The 18,266-nt window shown below is 42.6% G+C and overlaps 1 protein-coding gene and 1 long non-coding RNA gene across 11 annotated transcripts in view; one reads left to right on the forward strand and one right to left on the reverse strand.

The window, feature by feature from the left end:
* The window catches only part of GFPT1 (glutamine--fructose-6-phosphate transaminase 1), a 51,283-nt gene extending 38,332 nt beyond the window's left edge, over nt 1–12,951 (forward strand). For both annotated transcript variants that reach the window (XM_067545830.1, XM_067545831.1), the window contains 5 exons: nt 3,974–4,088; nt 4,445–4,572; nt 5,291–5,458; nt 6,535–6,696; nt 8,049–12,951. In XM_067545830.1, coding sequence (XP_067401931.1) covers nt 3,974–4,088; nt 4,445–4,572; nt 5,291–5,458; nt 6,535–6,696; nt 8,049–8,093 — 618 coding nt within the window. In that variant the 3' untranslated portion in view covers nt 8,094–12,951. The remainder of the gene's footprint in view (nt 1–3,973; nt 4,089–4,444; nt 4,573–5,290; nt 5,459–6,534; nt 6,697–8,048) is intronic.
* Nucleotides 77–15,318, reverse strand: LOC137151569 (uncharacterized). Of its 9 annotated transcripts, none has more exons than XR_010919300.1 (8): nt 15,261–15,318; nt 14,636–14,751; nt 13,758–13,940; nt 7,969–8,082; nt 6,390–6,541; nt 5,798–5,898; nt 4,988–5,108; nt 77–1,453 (listed from the first exon to the last, which is right to left on the reverse strand). It is a non-coding gene; the product is annotated as an uncharacterized lncRNA (long non-coding RNA). The 9 variants fall into 9 exon arrangements; XR_010919303.1 differs by having other exon boundaries at nt 5,774–5,898; XR_010919301.1 differs by having other exon boundaries at nt 5,798–5,903.
* Nucleotides 15,319–18,266: the final 2,948 nt, after the last annotated feature.

Consider the following 18,266-nt stretch of genomic DNA (forward strand, 5'->3'; position numbering starts at 1 on the left):
CATTCAAATAAAACCTCCCAGTTGTGTTCGTGCAACAAACAACTAAACTACTACAGACTTCCACTGAGCTGTAGAATTCTATGATGGAAGTAGTCTTAACATTTAAAGTCAGGGAACAAAGTGAATTCATTCTTGGATTCAAGCTCAGACCAAAAAACTATCTAAAAAACAATAAGGCATATTAGTTTCTAAAAATCATGCATTTTATTTTAAACTGTTTCACTCTTAATACATGCGTCAAAAATAAAATACTAACATTGCTGTGTACACCACAGTAAATCTGATCTTTTGAGTAGATGCATGGCCACAGATTTTACATGGCTGCCCATAACCAAAAGAACAGATGTATTGTACATCCAAGTTGTGCACTTAAGATGGATGATTCTGTCACTGAGGAGCAGTGCTGCAGACTGCTAGATACATTTTTAAGGGAATCGGGGAGTTTTAACAAGAACAAATGGAAAAAGATACAACTGTGCCACTAATACACAAAGTAGGACACCTTGTTACTACTTGGGTGGCTAACAGTTACCCTACTTTTCCTTCCAAGACTGTCCATACTTAAATAGATCAACTGGGGTTTTTTTTTTTTTTTTTTTTTAAATAGACAGTTAGTAGAACCCTAGTGTTATTTCAGCTTGTTTAACATGTGCTAATTTAGTGGCTCTTGGCAATTCTCAAGCCGGCTTCTCCTCTCACTTATTCGGCTTTAAATCGGGAGGACTCACTCAAGTTCACCGAGTTACACTTGTATAAGTGAAAGGAGAACCAGTCCCCTTATGACAGTCATTCTGCGATCCACTCTGTATTTCCTCCAGTCCCTCCTGCCGGTAAAACTTCCAGCTGCCTCTTCAGGGACTCTTCCTGGAGGCAAGAGATGTAAATCAAATTACACATGCTGTAAAGGTGAGCAAGCTGGGGCTGTGGTAGACTAAAAGGGAAACAAGTTCCACATTTGAGGATGCTAGTTACACTCTAGGGTTTCAGCCCCTTCCTATTACAACAAATGCTGTGATAGTACAAGTAATGAGGTAGTCTCTGCAGAATACAATTTTGCTGACCACATGCATGCATCACTCACACCGAAGACTATGGTCTTGGCTCTGGGTTAAAGCTTTTACATCTCTACTCTTCCTGTTGTCCTCTGTGGCTGTTGTAGGCACAGGTTCTGCATCACCTTCATGATCATACAATATCTGCCCAATCTCACACTTGGGCTGAATAAGAGAAACCTGCAAAAATTGTATTGGAGAAAATTAAGGAGGCTTTGTGTAACTGGTGAAGAAGGCGGCACATTTACCCCACAAACTGCTATAAACAGATTAGTTTCCAGAGCTGGGTGGCAGAAAAAGTTTAACTGTTTTGAAAGTTATACTGGTTCTTGTCAGAGCGATTTTCCAACATCTCTCATCGTTTGCTCCAGGTGCTCCATCTGTGGTGCAGGTTCAGGTCACTAAAGAGGGGATTAAATGTCTGCATTATTCTGATGAAAGGAAATAACTGCACTTAAAGGCATACTAAAAGCAGTCATTTTAGTCAATAGTCTTAAAAAAAAAAAAAAGTGCATAGATGTCTACTAAATATGGGGTTTCATGGCCCAGGTTGATATGTCTGACTATTCAAGGCACAGCGTAAGATACTGGCTTGGCTGCCTTTGCTTGATAAAGTGCTTCTGCACGGTGAAATCTGCTTCGATTTAGTGAAGTTTAGGGAGAGAGATGATGTCAATCTGCTACATCAATTCAGCCAAAAACCACACTTGAGTTTAACAGTTCATTGGGGAATTTGATCATGGAAAATTCATGAGTCTCTTGCAAAAACTCTTGTGAGAGCTGTTTGTCCTTAAGCCGTTTTCGCATTTCCAACGCTACAGTTTGCAGGTCACTGAAAATGCCTTTTCTCTCTAGCCATGCAGACACACCTGTCTGTGCTGCAGTTTTAATGTAGAATGATAACTAATGACCAGTTTTTAGAAGATGTTGCTCAGAAAATCCATTTTGAGAACATAATCCAAAAGGCAGCCTTTACTGGTGGGTGATAAAAAAAATACAAGCAATGTTAATGTTGCTCTTTTGTATTAGTAGTTAACTTTCAGTTGGATGCTACCAAGTACAATGGTGTCAGTATCCTAGATATCAAACTGTGGTGCATGATTATGGTTATTTAAAATTTCTGCAGCAAATTAGTCAAACTTGTTTTCTGTAAACAATGACGAATGCATAGTTACAAAACCTTTTTCTTTACATGAACTTTTAGATAGCAGACTCAAGAAATGTATTCAACTATGTAGGAGTAAAATCTGACTAGCACAAAGTCAAAGGCCACCGCATGGTTTTTCTTTTCGCAATTATATTTCTTTTCAAGGGTTTCAAAGCACTGCACTGATTAAGCAGCGAAAGAGCTGTTTCACACTAGCAAAGCAGCATCTTTTTAAAGATAATTGCTATCACTTGAAAAATTAATTACTACATAGGAATTCACTTATTAGTGGAGGTGTGCAGAGTTTTTAATCCCTGGTTTTCATTGCAGCCAGAAATGCATGTTGTTATAGCCCTGTTGCCTATTTGTTAAATGTTTGATTTTACTTTATTTTACAGCCTGAGAAAGGTAAAGTTCATAATCTGCTTTTCCCTGGCTAATTCTGTCCAGTTACAGATTTTACCTGGGTGAAGGTGTTAGCTAAGCAGCCCTCTGCTGCAGTTAATGTTTTATGAGTAATGAGTGGACAATCTCACCTTGCCCTTTTTAATGAATATCTACAAAGGCCAGACAAGGGGAAATGTTTGGTCAAACTCTTCAGATTGAAATATCTTGATTAAATTCTCAGGTCAGTTGATCCACAATTTTTCCTAAGCAAAAATGCTAACCTTTTAGCTGTTGTAATTTTAATCTTTTCTTTTTTAATGTGGGGATCAGAATTTATCAGAGATGGAGGGCAATATACTAGTTACCTCCAGCTTTCATCCTGTTCCAGCTGAACTCAATGGGATTTCTGCCATTTATTCTAATGGCACCTGGTTTAGCCTTTACTGCACTTGTTGAATAAACTCTCTCATTTTATATTAGATATAAAATCAGATTTTCCACTCGGTTTGCTATTATAAACTCATTGCATGTTATTTACTATGCACTGTTCTTGAACCTTAAGTGTGCGTGTGTGTTAGCTAAGGCAGTTAGGAATGAAATTGTTCCACAATTTATCAGCATGGCCCACACTTTGAACAGATGTCTTGCACATTTCATTTGCTTTGTTTCCTTCCTTAATGAGGATGAAAGGTGCGTTTTCATAGCATGAAATCACTTTCATGATAACGAAATCAAAGACTAGTCTGAAAAACTGCTTGTTTTAAGTGGACCTTCAAAAGCTTTCAAACAGAAAAAACGTACTCCTGAACCAGTTAATGTGCCCATTAAAAACTATATGTTTAAACCCCAAAACTGGTGTTCTCTCTTCAGCTGCATACCATCCGACAGCAGTGCTGTCTTTTCATTGTGGTGATCTCCAGCTGTTGCACAGGGCACATGCATTTCACAGTTCCATTAACTATTGTTAGTGATATGGCATTTTTATAATACCTTTACAATTTTAGCGGTTAAGATTCTCAAGCCTTGGACTCTCGCACGTATGTTCCGTTTCTTTTAGGACACGGACAGTGTAAATGGACCTTACCCTATATGTATGTTGGTTGACGTTTTCAAAGGATGCCCCTGAAACTCAGCGCTAAACAGGCATTGAACTCCCTTAAATCCTGGCCTTTATCCTTTTGACAGGAATGCGCAAGGTGCTCTTGAAGAGCTTGTATAGATGCCTGACATTACAGTATTAGATGTATGATGCTTGAGCATGAGGTTATACAAGTGTAAAGGACTCTTATATAAGTGTTACAAACTGGCTGTCTAATCCTCTCAAAATCACAGGCAATAGGGTAATATTTATGCTTTTAAAAATGATGCATTTCTCTCTCCTCCTTAGGCCTACACTAGCCAGTTTGTTTCTCTGGTGATGTTTGCCCTCATGATGTGTGATGACAGAATTTCTATGCAAGAAAGACGGAAAGAAATAATGCGTGGTTTAAAGGTACTACCAGGTATGAAGCACCTTTTCTTAATATTGCATTTACACTTGAGTTCTTGCTGAGTGAAATGCATCCCTCGGTCGAGGGCCACCATGTATACAGCACTTAAGTCCCACTGAAAAATAGGGACTCAGGGCACAATGAATATTGGGGGGAATTGGATGATACATCCGCATCTCAGTGTGAACTTTGGACCTGAGTCTCACTCAGAAACATACACTAGCAGTGTAAAGGGGCTTTGGGCGAAGGGAAAACCAGGATCAGTAAATCACTACTGTCAAATGGCAGTTGATACTAAAGGAAGGCAAACATGGTGGTGCCTGTGGTTATAGCTTTGGATTAACCCTTGGTCTCTTCCTATCTAATAGACTTGATTAAAGAAGTCCTGAGCATGGATGATGAGATCCAGAAACTGGCAACGGAGCTCTACCATCAGAAGTCTGTTTTGATTATGGGACGTGGGTATCACTATGCTACATGTCTTGAGGGGGCTTTGGTAAGCAGTCTCTTCCTTTTAAACCCCCCTTAAATGCCTTTGCTAGAGTAGGATGATAAATGCAAAAAACCCACTGGCACTTACAATCCTCAGACCCACGGTATGAGCTTTAAACATGGGCACCCCTGTTAGTGCAGTGAGTTCCTTCAATGAGTCAGGGATTCTTTTTCAAGAGTGCTCAACACTCATGTAACCAGGGCCAGATTTTCAAAACTGCCTAGCACACCCAGCCGTTCCCAGGGAGGATCTGGCCCTATGTGCTGCTGCTACGGACACTTAATATTTCCTCTTCTCACACTTATTATTTAGGTAACACTTAAACAGAGTAGGACCTTTTCAAGCCCCAATACAAACATTAAGCCTCAGTGCGGCTGGGAAGGAAGGTAGGTAGGGGTTTAAAGAGACACTGACTTACCTACAACCGCAGTGGCAATAGAACCCAGGAGAGCTGCTGCCCTGTCCTCTGTCTCAAGTGGCTCAGATGTGACATTCATCCAGGTTTCTCACCCACTTCAGCTGACTTGTGCAAACACCAGCTCAGACAAGAGTTCACAGATAAACAGTTAAGATACCTCTACATTCCAGGGAAGGGTGATTAACTACAGAGCCAGTTTATGCACCATCCTATCACAGGAAAAAGCATGTCCCTACACTTGTAGGTTCTGAATAAGGGCCATGCTGTAGCTTGATTAATGGGTATGTCCTCCTCCTTCTCTAGAAAATTAAAGAAATCACATACATGCACTCGGAAGGTATAATGGCTGGTGAGCTGAAGCATGGTCCCCTTGCCCTGGTAGACAAATTGATGCCCGTCATCATGATCATCATGAGGGACCATACCTATGCTAAGTGCCAGAATGCTCTCCAACAGGTCATGGCTCGGCAGGTGAGTAAGTGGAGAGGGACATAAGTGGTGTCAGCTTAAGTCTAGAAATTTAGAATGTTCCCCTCATCACTAAGACGCTCAAGAAGTGTTAAGATTAGGATCACTGGATTTACCAGAAGCAGTTTTACAGTGCACCTGAAGGGATTTCTTTGTGGGATTTTTAGAATGCCAGGTCAAGTCCAGCTGTAAACTCTGCCTGTTCAGTCGTCTCAGTCCAGTGGGGGCCAATGCCTAAAACTTGCTCTCTGATGTAAATACTCTGTTGGGCCTTTTAAATGGCAGTTTTTTACAAGATACCTAAAGGTAACAGCTTACCATATGGCTCCTTGGTTAAATTACCTTGAAATTCCACAATAATATAATCATCAACTTGTGTGGAAGAAGACTGCTGCAGTGTTTAACATGACATAGATGTTACTCTTCCTTTATGTATGGAAGCTCTGGGCTCGAAGTAATAAAGGAAAAGGAGGGTTAGACTCAGTTTTTTAAAACCAGTAATTTGGTCATTTAAATAAAGGAAAATGTTTCTGCGTTTTAAAAACTTTCCCCAAATCCTGCACAGTTGTGGTAGAGCAACTGAACCAAACTGTTTTCTTCACTTAACGAGCGTGGAAAATAGAGTCTACATGAAGGCAGCCTTACATATCAAACACCTTAAATAATTTAATTATTGCCTGACGCTATCCCTTTTCATCAGGGCTTGTGTGTGTTTCAGATCCTAAACTGTAAGTACATGTGCTGCTGTTGACTACATTTGAATGCTATTCAGTCATCACTACAAAAAGTTACTTGTATTACAGCCAAGGAGCAGACACCCACCCTCACACCCACCAGGTTTCAGGCTCAAGTATTTAAAAAAAAAAAAAAAAAACACACACAACACACACCCAGCAGTCACTTGGATTCTGGTAAATACTATTGCTATTCTCACTTGCTTTGCTTGGGATGATTTGTAAGTGAAAGATTCCTGCCCTTCTTGAGATAAGTGGGAGTTTTGCCAGTGATTTCGACAGACCCAAGAAATGGCCCCCTCTCTCACGCTGCCTGTTACTTATTGACACTTCTCTTCCTTCCAGGGGCGACCTGTAGTGATTTGTGATAAGGAAGATATAGAGACTATTAAGAACAATAAGAGGACAATCAAAGTTCCTCATTCTGTGGACTGTCTGCAGGGAATCCTGAGTGTCATCCCTTTACAGCTTCTGGCTTTCCATCTTGCAGTTCTCAGAGGATATGATGTAAGTACTATACTGCCTTTAAATACCCTCCTCTACTGTGTATATACTGTTCAAAGGACTTAAGAATGAGCTGTTATACTGAACAGACCACCATGCAGTTCTTTTGCACTTACTAGCACCTTTAATAGGCTTGTCAGGATGAAGTCACTGGGGAAACAGAACTACAGCAAAATTAAGTGGCTTAGGTTAATGGCAGATAACAGAATTGTTCTCCGCGTTTACCATTGCACTCTTTTCCCTCAACATAAACCTCTTCGCACATTGATGTAAGAAGTTAAATCATCCCTCCCTTGTACAGAAACTGTGCTTCCGCTGTTGTTACAGTGCATGCCCTGCAAGAACATTTGGCAAATACAATACACTATCTTCACCCATGAGCCTGATCATGGTCACTGCTGCAGTTTTTGCAGAATTCTTTCGAGCACCTCTACACTGAGACTTTGTATGCAGCAAGCCAGAGTATAAATCTACAGCGCTTGAAAACCACAGTAGGGCTGAGCACACTAGGGAACTTTAGCACATAAGAGTCCACACAGCTACTTAACATGTGGCAGGCCTTGTAGATTTACACCCTGAGGCTTGTGACTAATGAAGTCTCTTATAGACAAGCCCTCTGTGCTGAAAACTAAGCTTAACAGTGGTTTTCAGGGACCAGAGAAGTTTCCTGTATTCTGATTTACTTGCAACAATTCTCTTGGCTGAAGTACTGTTTCCAAAGTCCTCTGCACAAAACTCAAGTGGTCTGTTTCCTACTTGCAAACCCTAGTAAAGAACATTTGAAAAAGTTTTGCATTTTCTTTGTATATTAAACTACCTCAGCCACAAATTGGGACTTCTCTTTCAAAGCGTTGCAAGTTCTCGGACTTACATGAAATACTTAACAAAATGTACCATGTGAGTCTAACATTTTCAGTTCAAAGTTTTTTAAAAAAACCTGTTAGTGGTTTTCTTGCTTATTGTTTTAAACTAAGGGAGACTGGATAATAATTCCTTCCAGTAACTCTTGTCTTCTCCCTTCTTTAAAAGTGACCTTGACCAAATCCTGTCCTTTATGCCTCAGTTTGCACATCTTAAAATAAGTGTATGAAATCTCTCTGAAGTAAATAATTTACAAAACACGAATACTTGGACCCTGTGCCCCATAGGTGCAGGAGAGGCCTAGCGAGATCAGTTTTGCAAACTGCAACTATCATGAAATACTTTCGTGACACGTTATTTGCTTGCTTGGACAAAACCTTAACAGATGCCAGTAATTTTTTCATGTTGTCATACCTTCAGTGGTTTTCTATGAAGTGTAAACTACTGTGTTCTTGCTCACAAAAAAGTTCCATCTTTTTTTCTTCTCTTTACAGGTTGATTTTCCAAGAAATCTGGCCAAATCTGTAACTGTAGAGTAAAAGCACATCTGAATCTCGGGGGCAAGGGGAAGTAAATGGAGAGACTTCTTTTGGTACCAAACTACCTTGATTTTAAAGTCCCCTAGATCAAAAATCTTATTTTGCTAAATCATAGTGTGTGTATAAAATCACCATAATTGTTACATTAGTGATTGTCCTATTGATTCCATATACCATGGCAGTAGCTTTGTGTTGTTGAAGGATAAGATGTTCATGGAAGGTGTTAACTAGAAGACTTGGTCATCTTTTAAAGGGAGCAGTTTGAGGGTCTTACTTGAGATAGTTTAGGTATAAATGATCCTCACTGATATGATGCAATTGACTGAAGTCTCTGCAGTGCCCTCAGCGAGTGAAGGTATGTGCCAACATAGGACACTGAAATTCGAGCTGTACTAGATCATCAATGAGCTTAGACAGTAGGTCAAATTGTATCCCGTTTACTACATAAAGGGAACTCCAGAAGAGATTCTGCTCAGTCACTGAAGTCTCTGTAATAGGGTAAGCATGCCTAAAATGAGCCTCAAAGCATCTGGCCTATGCCCCATGTCTAGCAACTGATAATCCTGTAGAGACAGTGGGCCAAAGTCTGCTGTTAGACACCATGACTCTGGAGTTCTTGCAGTTAAGTTTAGAATGAGCTGCATTGACTGAATTGAGAGCAGCATCGGACCCAGTATTGGATAGCTTACCAAAATAGAAGGAACACTGGCCATGTCCAAAGACCCAGCATGTAATTTTCACAAAGGGCATCAGTCCCATGGTGGGAGTGGGGGGAATCTATCCCTTCCACATCAGCAGTGCAACACTCAAGAGAACCCCAACCTAGGGTTCTGTGTTGATTTTGCTGCCGCTCATGTGGAAGATGTACAGGAAACTTGTTCCAAGAATAGTCTCCTTGTATATTTTAAGCTTACTCTATTCCATGCCTGTGTGTTGGGAAAGCTGCAGGGAACAGATGCATTGCTTTCATTTTCATTGCTGCAGATACTTTCTTAATGCTACTGAAAGATAGCACCTGCCACTGAAATTGTGTGGGTTTGAGAATTAGACCAGTTGAAATGTGGGGGAAATAAAAAAGCCTTTGTTCACAAGACCACAAAAAACAGTTTAAGTAGTTGGCATTAAAAGCCGAAGCTGTTAAATATTCCTTGGACTCAAACAAAAGGCACGCAGAGATGGCAGTATGCCTCCTCATTGCAAAGGAGAGATTTGATTACTTCAAACCCAGCCTTGACTAGAACAGCCAGAGTTACACACAAGGTTTATAAGAGGACATTCCTGTAAGACCTAGAGTGAAGCCTGTAGGTTATTAATGGAACACTCAAGGTCACTCATTGCCCTTGAACAATATTTTGACCTTCTAGACTTCCGCTTTGCCAGAGGGACTGTCTCAATACTAGAACTTGGCTCTCTGAGGGACTGTGCTACAGTCTATTGCATCATCCAGGCTGACTCAGGAGACAAACTCCAGCAGTTTCAAAAGAACTGTGGGCTCTAGCAATGCCATTTCACCTTCTTAACATTGACATTAACTGACATAAATAATGTAAACTTCCATGAATATGATACAAAATGGCAGGATCTGTTGACTGCTTAGCATCTTACATCTTAGCAAGAGCTGTAAGCATATATATTTTCCATGAAACCAAGAATGAACTGAATTTGATTTTTCTTTAAAAAAAGACAGTCATTAATTAATTGTGAATGCAAGATGTGTTGAGCTACTAATTTGTGGTTAGGAATGAAGTAGTAAATACAGCAATTTAATTCTCTACAGGATTTGCTTATTGCAATAGATGCTAACTTCATTATACACCTCGGCCTGAACTGAAGGATTTAAGAACAAGCAGTTTTATGTTTAGCAAAGCACTACCCATGCTAACTATAGATAGTTCAACCATAGGTCTCTTCTTCCCTCTTGCCTCAGCTTATGTTACTTTCATTTTTAAAAGGGAGGGAGCTGTTCTTAAACTGCTTTAATTTGGAAGGCTGAAGGCAGGAGGATGTGCAGGCTTACATCCTATATCCTTATTCACATTAAATTTTAATATAAATGAGACCCCCCAAGAAGGATCATTCTGAATATGCTATTGTACCCCCATCCATTTCCTGAGAGGAATTGATTTGGAGGTTTCTCTTCCCCTAATCAACTCAGTGGAAAACTAGCTAGAATTGCTCATCTAGGCTTGTACAGATGAGATTTGACTTTAGAAGTAGGACAGCTGTTGCTCTGCTGGTAAATTAAGTATATGCTAGTTATATTTTAAATATGAATTGCTACATGACACAAATCTGGAGGAGAACATCAAGTGCTTAATATTTAGAAAAAGAAAATAGCTACATTTATACAAAGGACCAAAGAAACATGATACTAAATTAAAGAGATGTCAGTCTGACTGTTTCGAAAGAGCTTTACCTTGAGATTTTTATAAATATTGCAAAGTCAGTCATGCATTTGGTTTGATGTTAGGATGGACACCCCCCTATTCTTCATAATTGTAAGGCATGGAGCCTATGAAACTTGCTACACAGACTTTTCATTAGTTAGAAATTGAGCAAATTTACCACAGCCATTAAATTCAGCTTGATTTTGTAAATTACAGAGGAAGAGGTTAAACCAGGGAACTACATTAAGGGCCAAAACTGAAATGCTTATGTGACTAGACACCATCTTGCAGTGCAGACTAAGAATGGGATAGCTTAGTATCAAAGAATGTTATGGAACACGCTCACTGTGAAGAACTTTTTTTGAATGATGGATGGTATGATGTCCTTAAAGCATCTCATTATTGCTAATTGTCATACTAGTGTACTGTGAAATTGTATACAGGATTTTCTTATCTCGCTTTGTCTAGATGTATTGCATTTTGTTGCAACAATGTTCCCCTCGCTCCCCCCTTCTCTCTAGACAGTTTATCCTCCTGTCTCTAGCTGGAAGTTTTAGAATGTCTTGTGCTCTCTGAAATGAATGTTTAGATTACTGAGCCAGTAACATTAATTCCTTCCTAACTGATTTATTTAAAAAGAAGTCAGTAGCCCTCTCCCTCAAATTGAGCCTCAGATCAATCAAATACATAATGAAACAGTAAGGGTGAGTCTGTCACCCAAACACTGTTTACATAAACTTGTCTGAAAAGCATTTTTACTAAGAATGTAGCATATGTTCAGTTTTGTTTTAGTGAATAAAGGGTTCAACAAAACACACTGCTGCTGCTATTTAAAAAAATAATCCAACATTGCTTACCAATTTAACAAACAAAGCCAAAATATTTTTAACTTATTGAAATATAGAACAAGACAATTTCGGGCAAAGAACTCTGCTCTTCCCTGTGGAAGTGTTGCATTTGCTGAGCAGGTCTCATTCAAATTCCCTCCTGGAACTTGAGGCCGCTGTACAGTAGCACGGTCATGGCTGGAAAAGCCTTAAGCGGTTCCGTCTCCCCCATCCTGCTAATCCAAACTGTTCCTATTGCATAAAGACTGCAAGATGAGGCCCCATGGGTTTAAAATCTTGACATTTGCTGCCCTACCATATTTACCAGTACCACAGTATTGGAGCATGCCCCACACTTACTATGTGATGAGATCTGCCAGGGTAGGGTTTTAACTAGCACCATGTGTTGCTGTGGACTAAGTTACTCCACTCTGTGTTTTGCTGAGAAGGAAAGCTCTGCTAGTGTGGATATTCTGAGTGTAGAAGAGTTAGCCTCAGCTTTTAGTCAACAGCAAGACCCAACAGCAACAAACACGGGCTCTTTTCTAGTTTATGCACCAAAGAGGTTGTCCTAAAACAGCCATTGAACAATTTTTTTAATGTAAGATCAAAAAAGTCCCATGTAATGCCCACCTAGAACTAAAGGTGATATGCTTCTGGAAATTACATTCAGATATCAGGGGGGAAGGGAAGTAGCATTATTAAAAAAACTTCACTTACAGTAGTTTAAATACAGGCCAGATGAAGTCTCATGAGACAAAATGCATAAATGTTTGAAAACCAGAGCCAAATGACTAGAGTCCAGAAGCAAGCTGTGGGATGTAAGTCATGTGAACATGACAGGGCCTGGTTACTGTGCTACTTTACCCGACTGCCCAATGGGAGGGTGGGGGGGGGGGTGGTATCACACTCAGTGGTGTGGCTGTTGCTCTTCTAGGACAGATCTGAGCTAGCATGATCTGTTGAGCTCAAGTAACAAGAGCAGTAAAGCTGTGGCTATCCAAGCCCCTCCAAGACCCTGAGTATGTGGCATGTAGCTACCCATGCTGCTGCAGCTTCACTGTTAACGTTGTTCAAGCCAGCTCTGCTGTGTCTCCACGTGCTGCAGTGCAGACATACAACACCCCATAGGAAAAGCATTCTAGGGTACTTCCTATGGTGTAGCTCTTCAGACCACAGGCAGACTTCACCATGGAGATGGAAGGGGTCTTTAAACAAAAACAGGCCACTCTAAAGCACAGTGTGAATGCTTAGTTGGGGCTAGAGTGAGGCCCTAAGCAAGTTCCCCTTAGACTTACCTCAAGACACAGGAGTCCCACCCCCCTGCATAAGAAAACAGACATGGGGTAACTAATCAGGATCTGTCTGAATTGAAGGCTAACTTAGTTTCCTTTACTTCTTCAGTGTGTGTAAATGGACATTTGAAGTGGCAAATCTCATTTCTTCCCATCTAGTTTTGTTTTCCTGTGCGTGTACCTATCCAGCTGGCTTGGTTTATGGGGGAACAGTCTGTATCTTGCTTCCTGTTGTGTGTGCTCTGTGGAAGGTATTTTAATTTTGTTTGTAGTGTTTTATAGTTTGGGTTTTGTCTTTTGCCTATTTTGTATCTCACCCTTGGAATAAAATGAAGTGCCCAACATGAAATGAGGAGACATGGTCTTCAGTTAAATGCATCTTCACTGCTAGCATGTGAGATTCTCTATTGCTAAAAAAATCTGCCCTAACAGTGGTAGGTGGAGAAGTAATGTGTAAAAAAAAGTTTAAACTGAAAGAAAATATTTGTTACATGATTGAAAATCTGACTTGAGTCTGTAAGACACCCAATGCAGATTTAGTTCATGCCTAGGAAAAAAAGCATTTAGAACCCCTTCCAATCTAACAGTGCCCAGTATCCCTATTTTAATACAGATTTAAATAACAGCGTTGTAGATACCCAGCAATTGAACTGATTCCAGGAGGAACACTAGAAGTGTGTAAATACAGCAGCAAAATACACCCCATCCCACCTCCACCCTCATGCCTGTAACCCTCCCCAGAAGTGACTGATGGCACTGGATTCCTACCACACGGCCTCAAGATATCTTGAACACCATCACAAGGTAAGAGTCACACCTACTTCCTAGCAGCAGTTCTCACTGCGTCACCTCTCACTGTCAATGGGACAGCAACTTGCTCTTGTAATAAGCACAGAGATAAGTAGGATGGGATGGTGGCATTCCTGCTGGGTGGTTTTTTATACCAATAGAACAGTTCAGAGGGAGATAATGGAGGCCACAGTCCAGAGAGCCAAGATCATGCAGTAAATTGTAGTTTTATAAAACGGGCTGGGGGACAATCAAGGTTGTTTATGGCTAGAAAATGCCTAGACACCCCCCTAAGTTAAACCCATGAAAGCAAGAGAGTCTGAAATTCCATCCTCCAAGTCAAACCCTGAGATATTCCGCTAGTACCTTTTGTGATTTGATGGCCACTGGTAATCCCCCCTGCAAAGAGAGGAGTCAGTCGCTCACCAGTTCCTGTCAGTGTTTGCTTAGGTGTATTTGCAGGGTTGCCACATAATAATGAAATGCAGATCACCTCTCCAGTATCACAGTGAATCATCTTGAAGGCCCACCATTATGTTGCTTGTACATCTGGCACCAAATTAAGGGGGGGAAAAGGTTAACAACTGTGCCAGAGAAAAGCAAGACCAGAGCCTTCCTTCTGCATTTAAAGCACCACACTTACTTACCCAACTATGTAGTACAGTGACATGCATGCTGATGTGCAGAGGCAATGCTAGTGATGTTTTTGCTGCCTATGGCCCAGGACTTGGTATAAAGGAACTACTTTCTCCTAACCAATTACACAGAGCAATTAAATACTCAAAGGATCTGCTGCTGACACTGCTTGGGCCTCTAGTTATTTGCACACCCAATTCACAATGGTAACTTTGCTCAGGACCAGAATAGCAAACATTATAAGGTGACAGCAAATGTAATAGCCATCCAATGTAATCAGGCAAGTCTAACAAACAGGCCTATAGTAACTTGCTACAGGGAGATAAGACTTCCTTTAAAGTTACTGAGAGTTGACTGAGCTCCAAAGGTTCCCATTATACAGCAGAGCAAAGAACCTGGGCCATGTGTGTAGAATGGGGGACAATTGGGGGAAACAGTAACTCTGTCCACCTCCCCTTCTCCCCAATTTTTTCAATCAGCTGAAAACGAGCTCTGAATAGGATACTGGGGCCAAAAGAGAAAACATGAGCCTGAGCTGCACCATGTCAGTTACTCCTCCTCCTCCGCACCCAGCTAGATGGCTGTAATTGCATTTTAAAAGCACAAACCTGTTTTAATGGGAGCATTTCCCATACTTCCCTCCCAACGATCTGGGAGGGTAAAAGGCTCTGATTGCACAGTATGGTAGAGATGTGATGGCAGATTCCTGGTCAGCTCTCTTTTTCTGAGAAAAATAATACTACATCAGTTTTTGCAGAAAACTCATTGCCTTTTGGTTGTATTTTAGTTTTTTCCCCTCCCCCCCCAAAGAAAACTCAGACCATAGTTAAGGAAAGTTTCCTTTGGCAGCATTTTTGGGAGGGAATTTCTTGACCAGCTTTAATACCAAAGCATGCAACTTTAGACCCAGAGCTGCAAAATTCAGCAGCACAGCCATGAACATGGAGGAGAATGTCCCAAGTAAAGACTTCCAGCTCACACCATTTTCCCCCTGACTATACAGACATGCAATGTGGGCAGATTAACCTTGGACTGAGAACCTTGAACTGTTTTCCTTCACCTTGGTCTGTCCAATTCTCACCTACACTGAGGCCATTTTGCATCAGGGTGGCAAGGTGAGGCAGCCCTGATGTGGTAGTGAATATTTACACTGAATTCCCACCCCTTGGCACTGCTGGAGTTATGTGAAGTGGCCTATAACATGCTGCCTCCCTCACCAAGCTTAGAACTTACCAGCCATACCGAGGGTCTCTTTCCAGACAGAGGAGTAGGAGTAGTAGTATCCACACCTAGGGAAAACACACCAAAAACAGCTCCTCAGCCCACCCTGGGCTACAGCCCACAGAAGGTTTTCCCCAGGGCCCTTCTCAGTCCCTGTAGCCACACCAATAACTAGCTGCTTCCTTACCTTTTTCCCAGCAGGTTCCCACTTCCATTGCAACAGCCTGGCTTTTTATAGTCCCCCTGGCTGTCTCACCTTCTTAACTGGCCAAATTGGGCACACCTGTTCTAGCACAGGTTAAAGGGGTCAGCCACCCTGTGATAGGGCTTCAGCATTAATAGGAAACAGCCCCTTCGGCGTTTAGCTCGTTATGTTTCCCATTGCTTTCCTACTGATTTCCACCCTCTCTCTAGGCACACTCAGGTGATCCCGCTCAGGAATTAAAAGAACAATTAGAAGCGCAGAAATGGATGATTTTTAAAAAAACAACGTGCTTGATCCAGCCATCTGTGGGGTGTGGGCTGTTCTTACCTGCTCCCAAAGCTTGCTATTGATGTATTTCTGTAGTGCTTTTCTCCCTTCAGCTTTCAGCTGATCACTACTGCATTAGATACCTCTCACCAGAAACCTAACTGTGCTCCAAGTGCAGAAAGTTATGATGAGATTAACTTTGGGTATGTGCCTAGTTTCCTGGGAGCCAGACCACTACTGATGTTTTCTTAGTCAGGAATGAAACAGAGACCAGAGAAGTGCTGCCATGGCGCTTACCTGCCAGGTCCCTAGGCCCAGTAAAGGCATGCATCTCCCAGACAGCAACGTCACAGCCTTAGAACTCATCAAGACGCTTTCATTGTTTCAGTCTCAGCGCCATGGTCTCACACACACAGGCACCGTTTCAGGCACTGGAGTTTTTATTCATCAGCTAACACAGCCTAGACATGCCCATAGGTCTGGGATAATATAATGACACCTTTCATAGTCACTGGCTGCATCAGCACCAATGGGAAAGCTTACAGATATTTTGTGGCCTTGGGAGTCATGGAATGAATCTCTACAGGAGCAGCTATGCAAACAAAATTCTGTTCTGTAGGGCAAAAACCCTCCTCCAGCAGCATCTGCCCAGAGAGGTTACCATAAAGTCTGACAGGCAGCAATACCAAGGGTTGGCAGGAGGGGAAGGGGAGAGTCACTGGATCATTCCTACAGCTGAAGGTCTGAAAGGAGAGATGGGTGGGGAATTTTTCAAGGCAACATCTTTCTGTTGAAGAATACCGAGTCGTCAACCAGCAAAACTTTGTGCAAGACAGGGTCAATTTCCACATGATTTCCTAGTTCCCCTTTCCCTTGACCTGTTTCTCCAATGGGGCAAACTGTCCAGGGAACTCCAGCAGAGTTGTAGGGGGAGATACAGGCAGTGCTGATACAGCAGGCATGCAGCGCTGAGCAGGGGAGTGAACTGACAATGAGTGTGCTCAGTACATCACTCAGCACAGCACTGAATTCAAGGGCAGTAAGCATGGGCTCGCTCAGTCTGCATCCCAGGCACACAAAGCCAGATCCACAAAGGGAGCTAAGCCCAGCTTTAGGTAACTCTGTGCTCCACAAAACCCCTCCTTGGCTGCTGCCCAACCCTGGAAGCCCCTGCAGTCACTTGGTGTCTATGTTTCTACCGCTGAACACATGTACTCCTGCCTCGCTCGTGCCTGAGCCCCACATCTGCCTGTCTTCCCCAAGGGACTGGATCTGGGAAGCTCAGCAGCAGCCTAACTCCACACAAGGTGGTTGGGAGTAGACAGCCTCCCTTGTAATGTTTAGCACTGTGGTTGAGACACTCACCCAGGCAATGGGAGAACCTGGGTCAGTTTCTTCTCACTGCCTGCTGGGCAAAGGGATTTGAGCATGGCAGTGCGAGCTCTCATGTGAGGTTCCTAATAACTGAAGTCAGGGCTAGGCTGATGTGGGTTTCTCTTGTTGAGGGTGTTCCCTTGTAATTAAATAACTCAGTAGTACTTGGGCCACAGCTCAGATCAGGAGCGCTAGCCTGGTGCTGGTATTTGGGTATTTACCTAGCACGTGGGACATGCAGACTCAGTGCCCACGCTGAGCGAGGTAAAGGGCTTTAGGCAGCAATCTATCGCTCCAGTGACCCACTGCTGGGTTATGAGGGAGGGCTCCTTTAGTCCTGCCTCTTGAGCCGGTCCTCTTTAATGAACTAATAAATGGCCCCACCCATCAGAAGCTCTCTGTAGCCCAGTGACTGGGGCAGGCACCTAGGATGGTGCAGGTCGCCGGTTCAAGGCTAGGGTTTGATTTCTTCTTGATGCTGGTCCCCTTTAATTGTTTGTTAAGTAGGCCAAGGCAAGAGTGAAAAGTAAGAAGCCCTCGATAGGGCAGGGGTTCCAGTCCCGGCTTCGGGCGCTGGGGAGCTGGGTTCAAGTCCTGGCTCCGCCAGCCCAAGTCTTTACTATTAGAGCCGTTCCACTGCACTTTAACTAGCGACTGGGGCAGCCCCACGATCAGTATCACTCTATAGTCCGGTGGTCTGGAGACCCGCCCTGGAGATTCTAGGAGTAAGTGAATCCTAGTTCAAATCCTCTCTCTGCCCTTAAGGCGTTTGGAGATGGACATCCTTAAACTTCCCAGGAGACCGAGGAGGTCGTAAATTGCTCTTTAAGAGCCCTCCTGTGCGGTAGTGGGGTTGCGCCGTATGCGCTGTGTGGTGGGGCGGAGGGGTGCGCTGTAAGGGGGGCGGAGGGGTGTGTGGCGGTGTGGTGTGAGAGTGTGTGTGTGTGTGCGTGCTCGCGTGCGTTCGCGGTTGCGGTTCGCGGAAGGTGGTGGAGGTGTAGGAGGAGGGGGTGAGGAGGGAGGAGGGGGGGGGCGGTCACTGGGAGGGGGGTGAGGTGGCCACAGGGGACAAAAGAGAGATACTTTTAACTAAGTCCCTAAGGGGGCCCCAGGCTCTCTTTTTTCAAAAATAAAACCCTCTGTTTTCTTAGCTGAGACTTGAACCAGGAACT

Source organism: Emydura macquarii, unplaced genomic scaffold, assembly GCF_026122565.2.
Source record: "Emydura macquarii macquarii isolate MOO-44397 ecotype Brisbane River unplaced genomic scaffold, CSIRO-AGI_Emac_v2 contig_1110, whole genome shotgun sequence".
Classification (NCBI taxonomy): domain Eukaryota; kingdom Metazoa; phylum Chordata; order Testudines; family Chelidae; genus Emydura; species Emydura macquarii.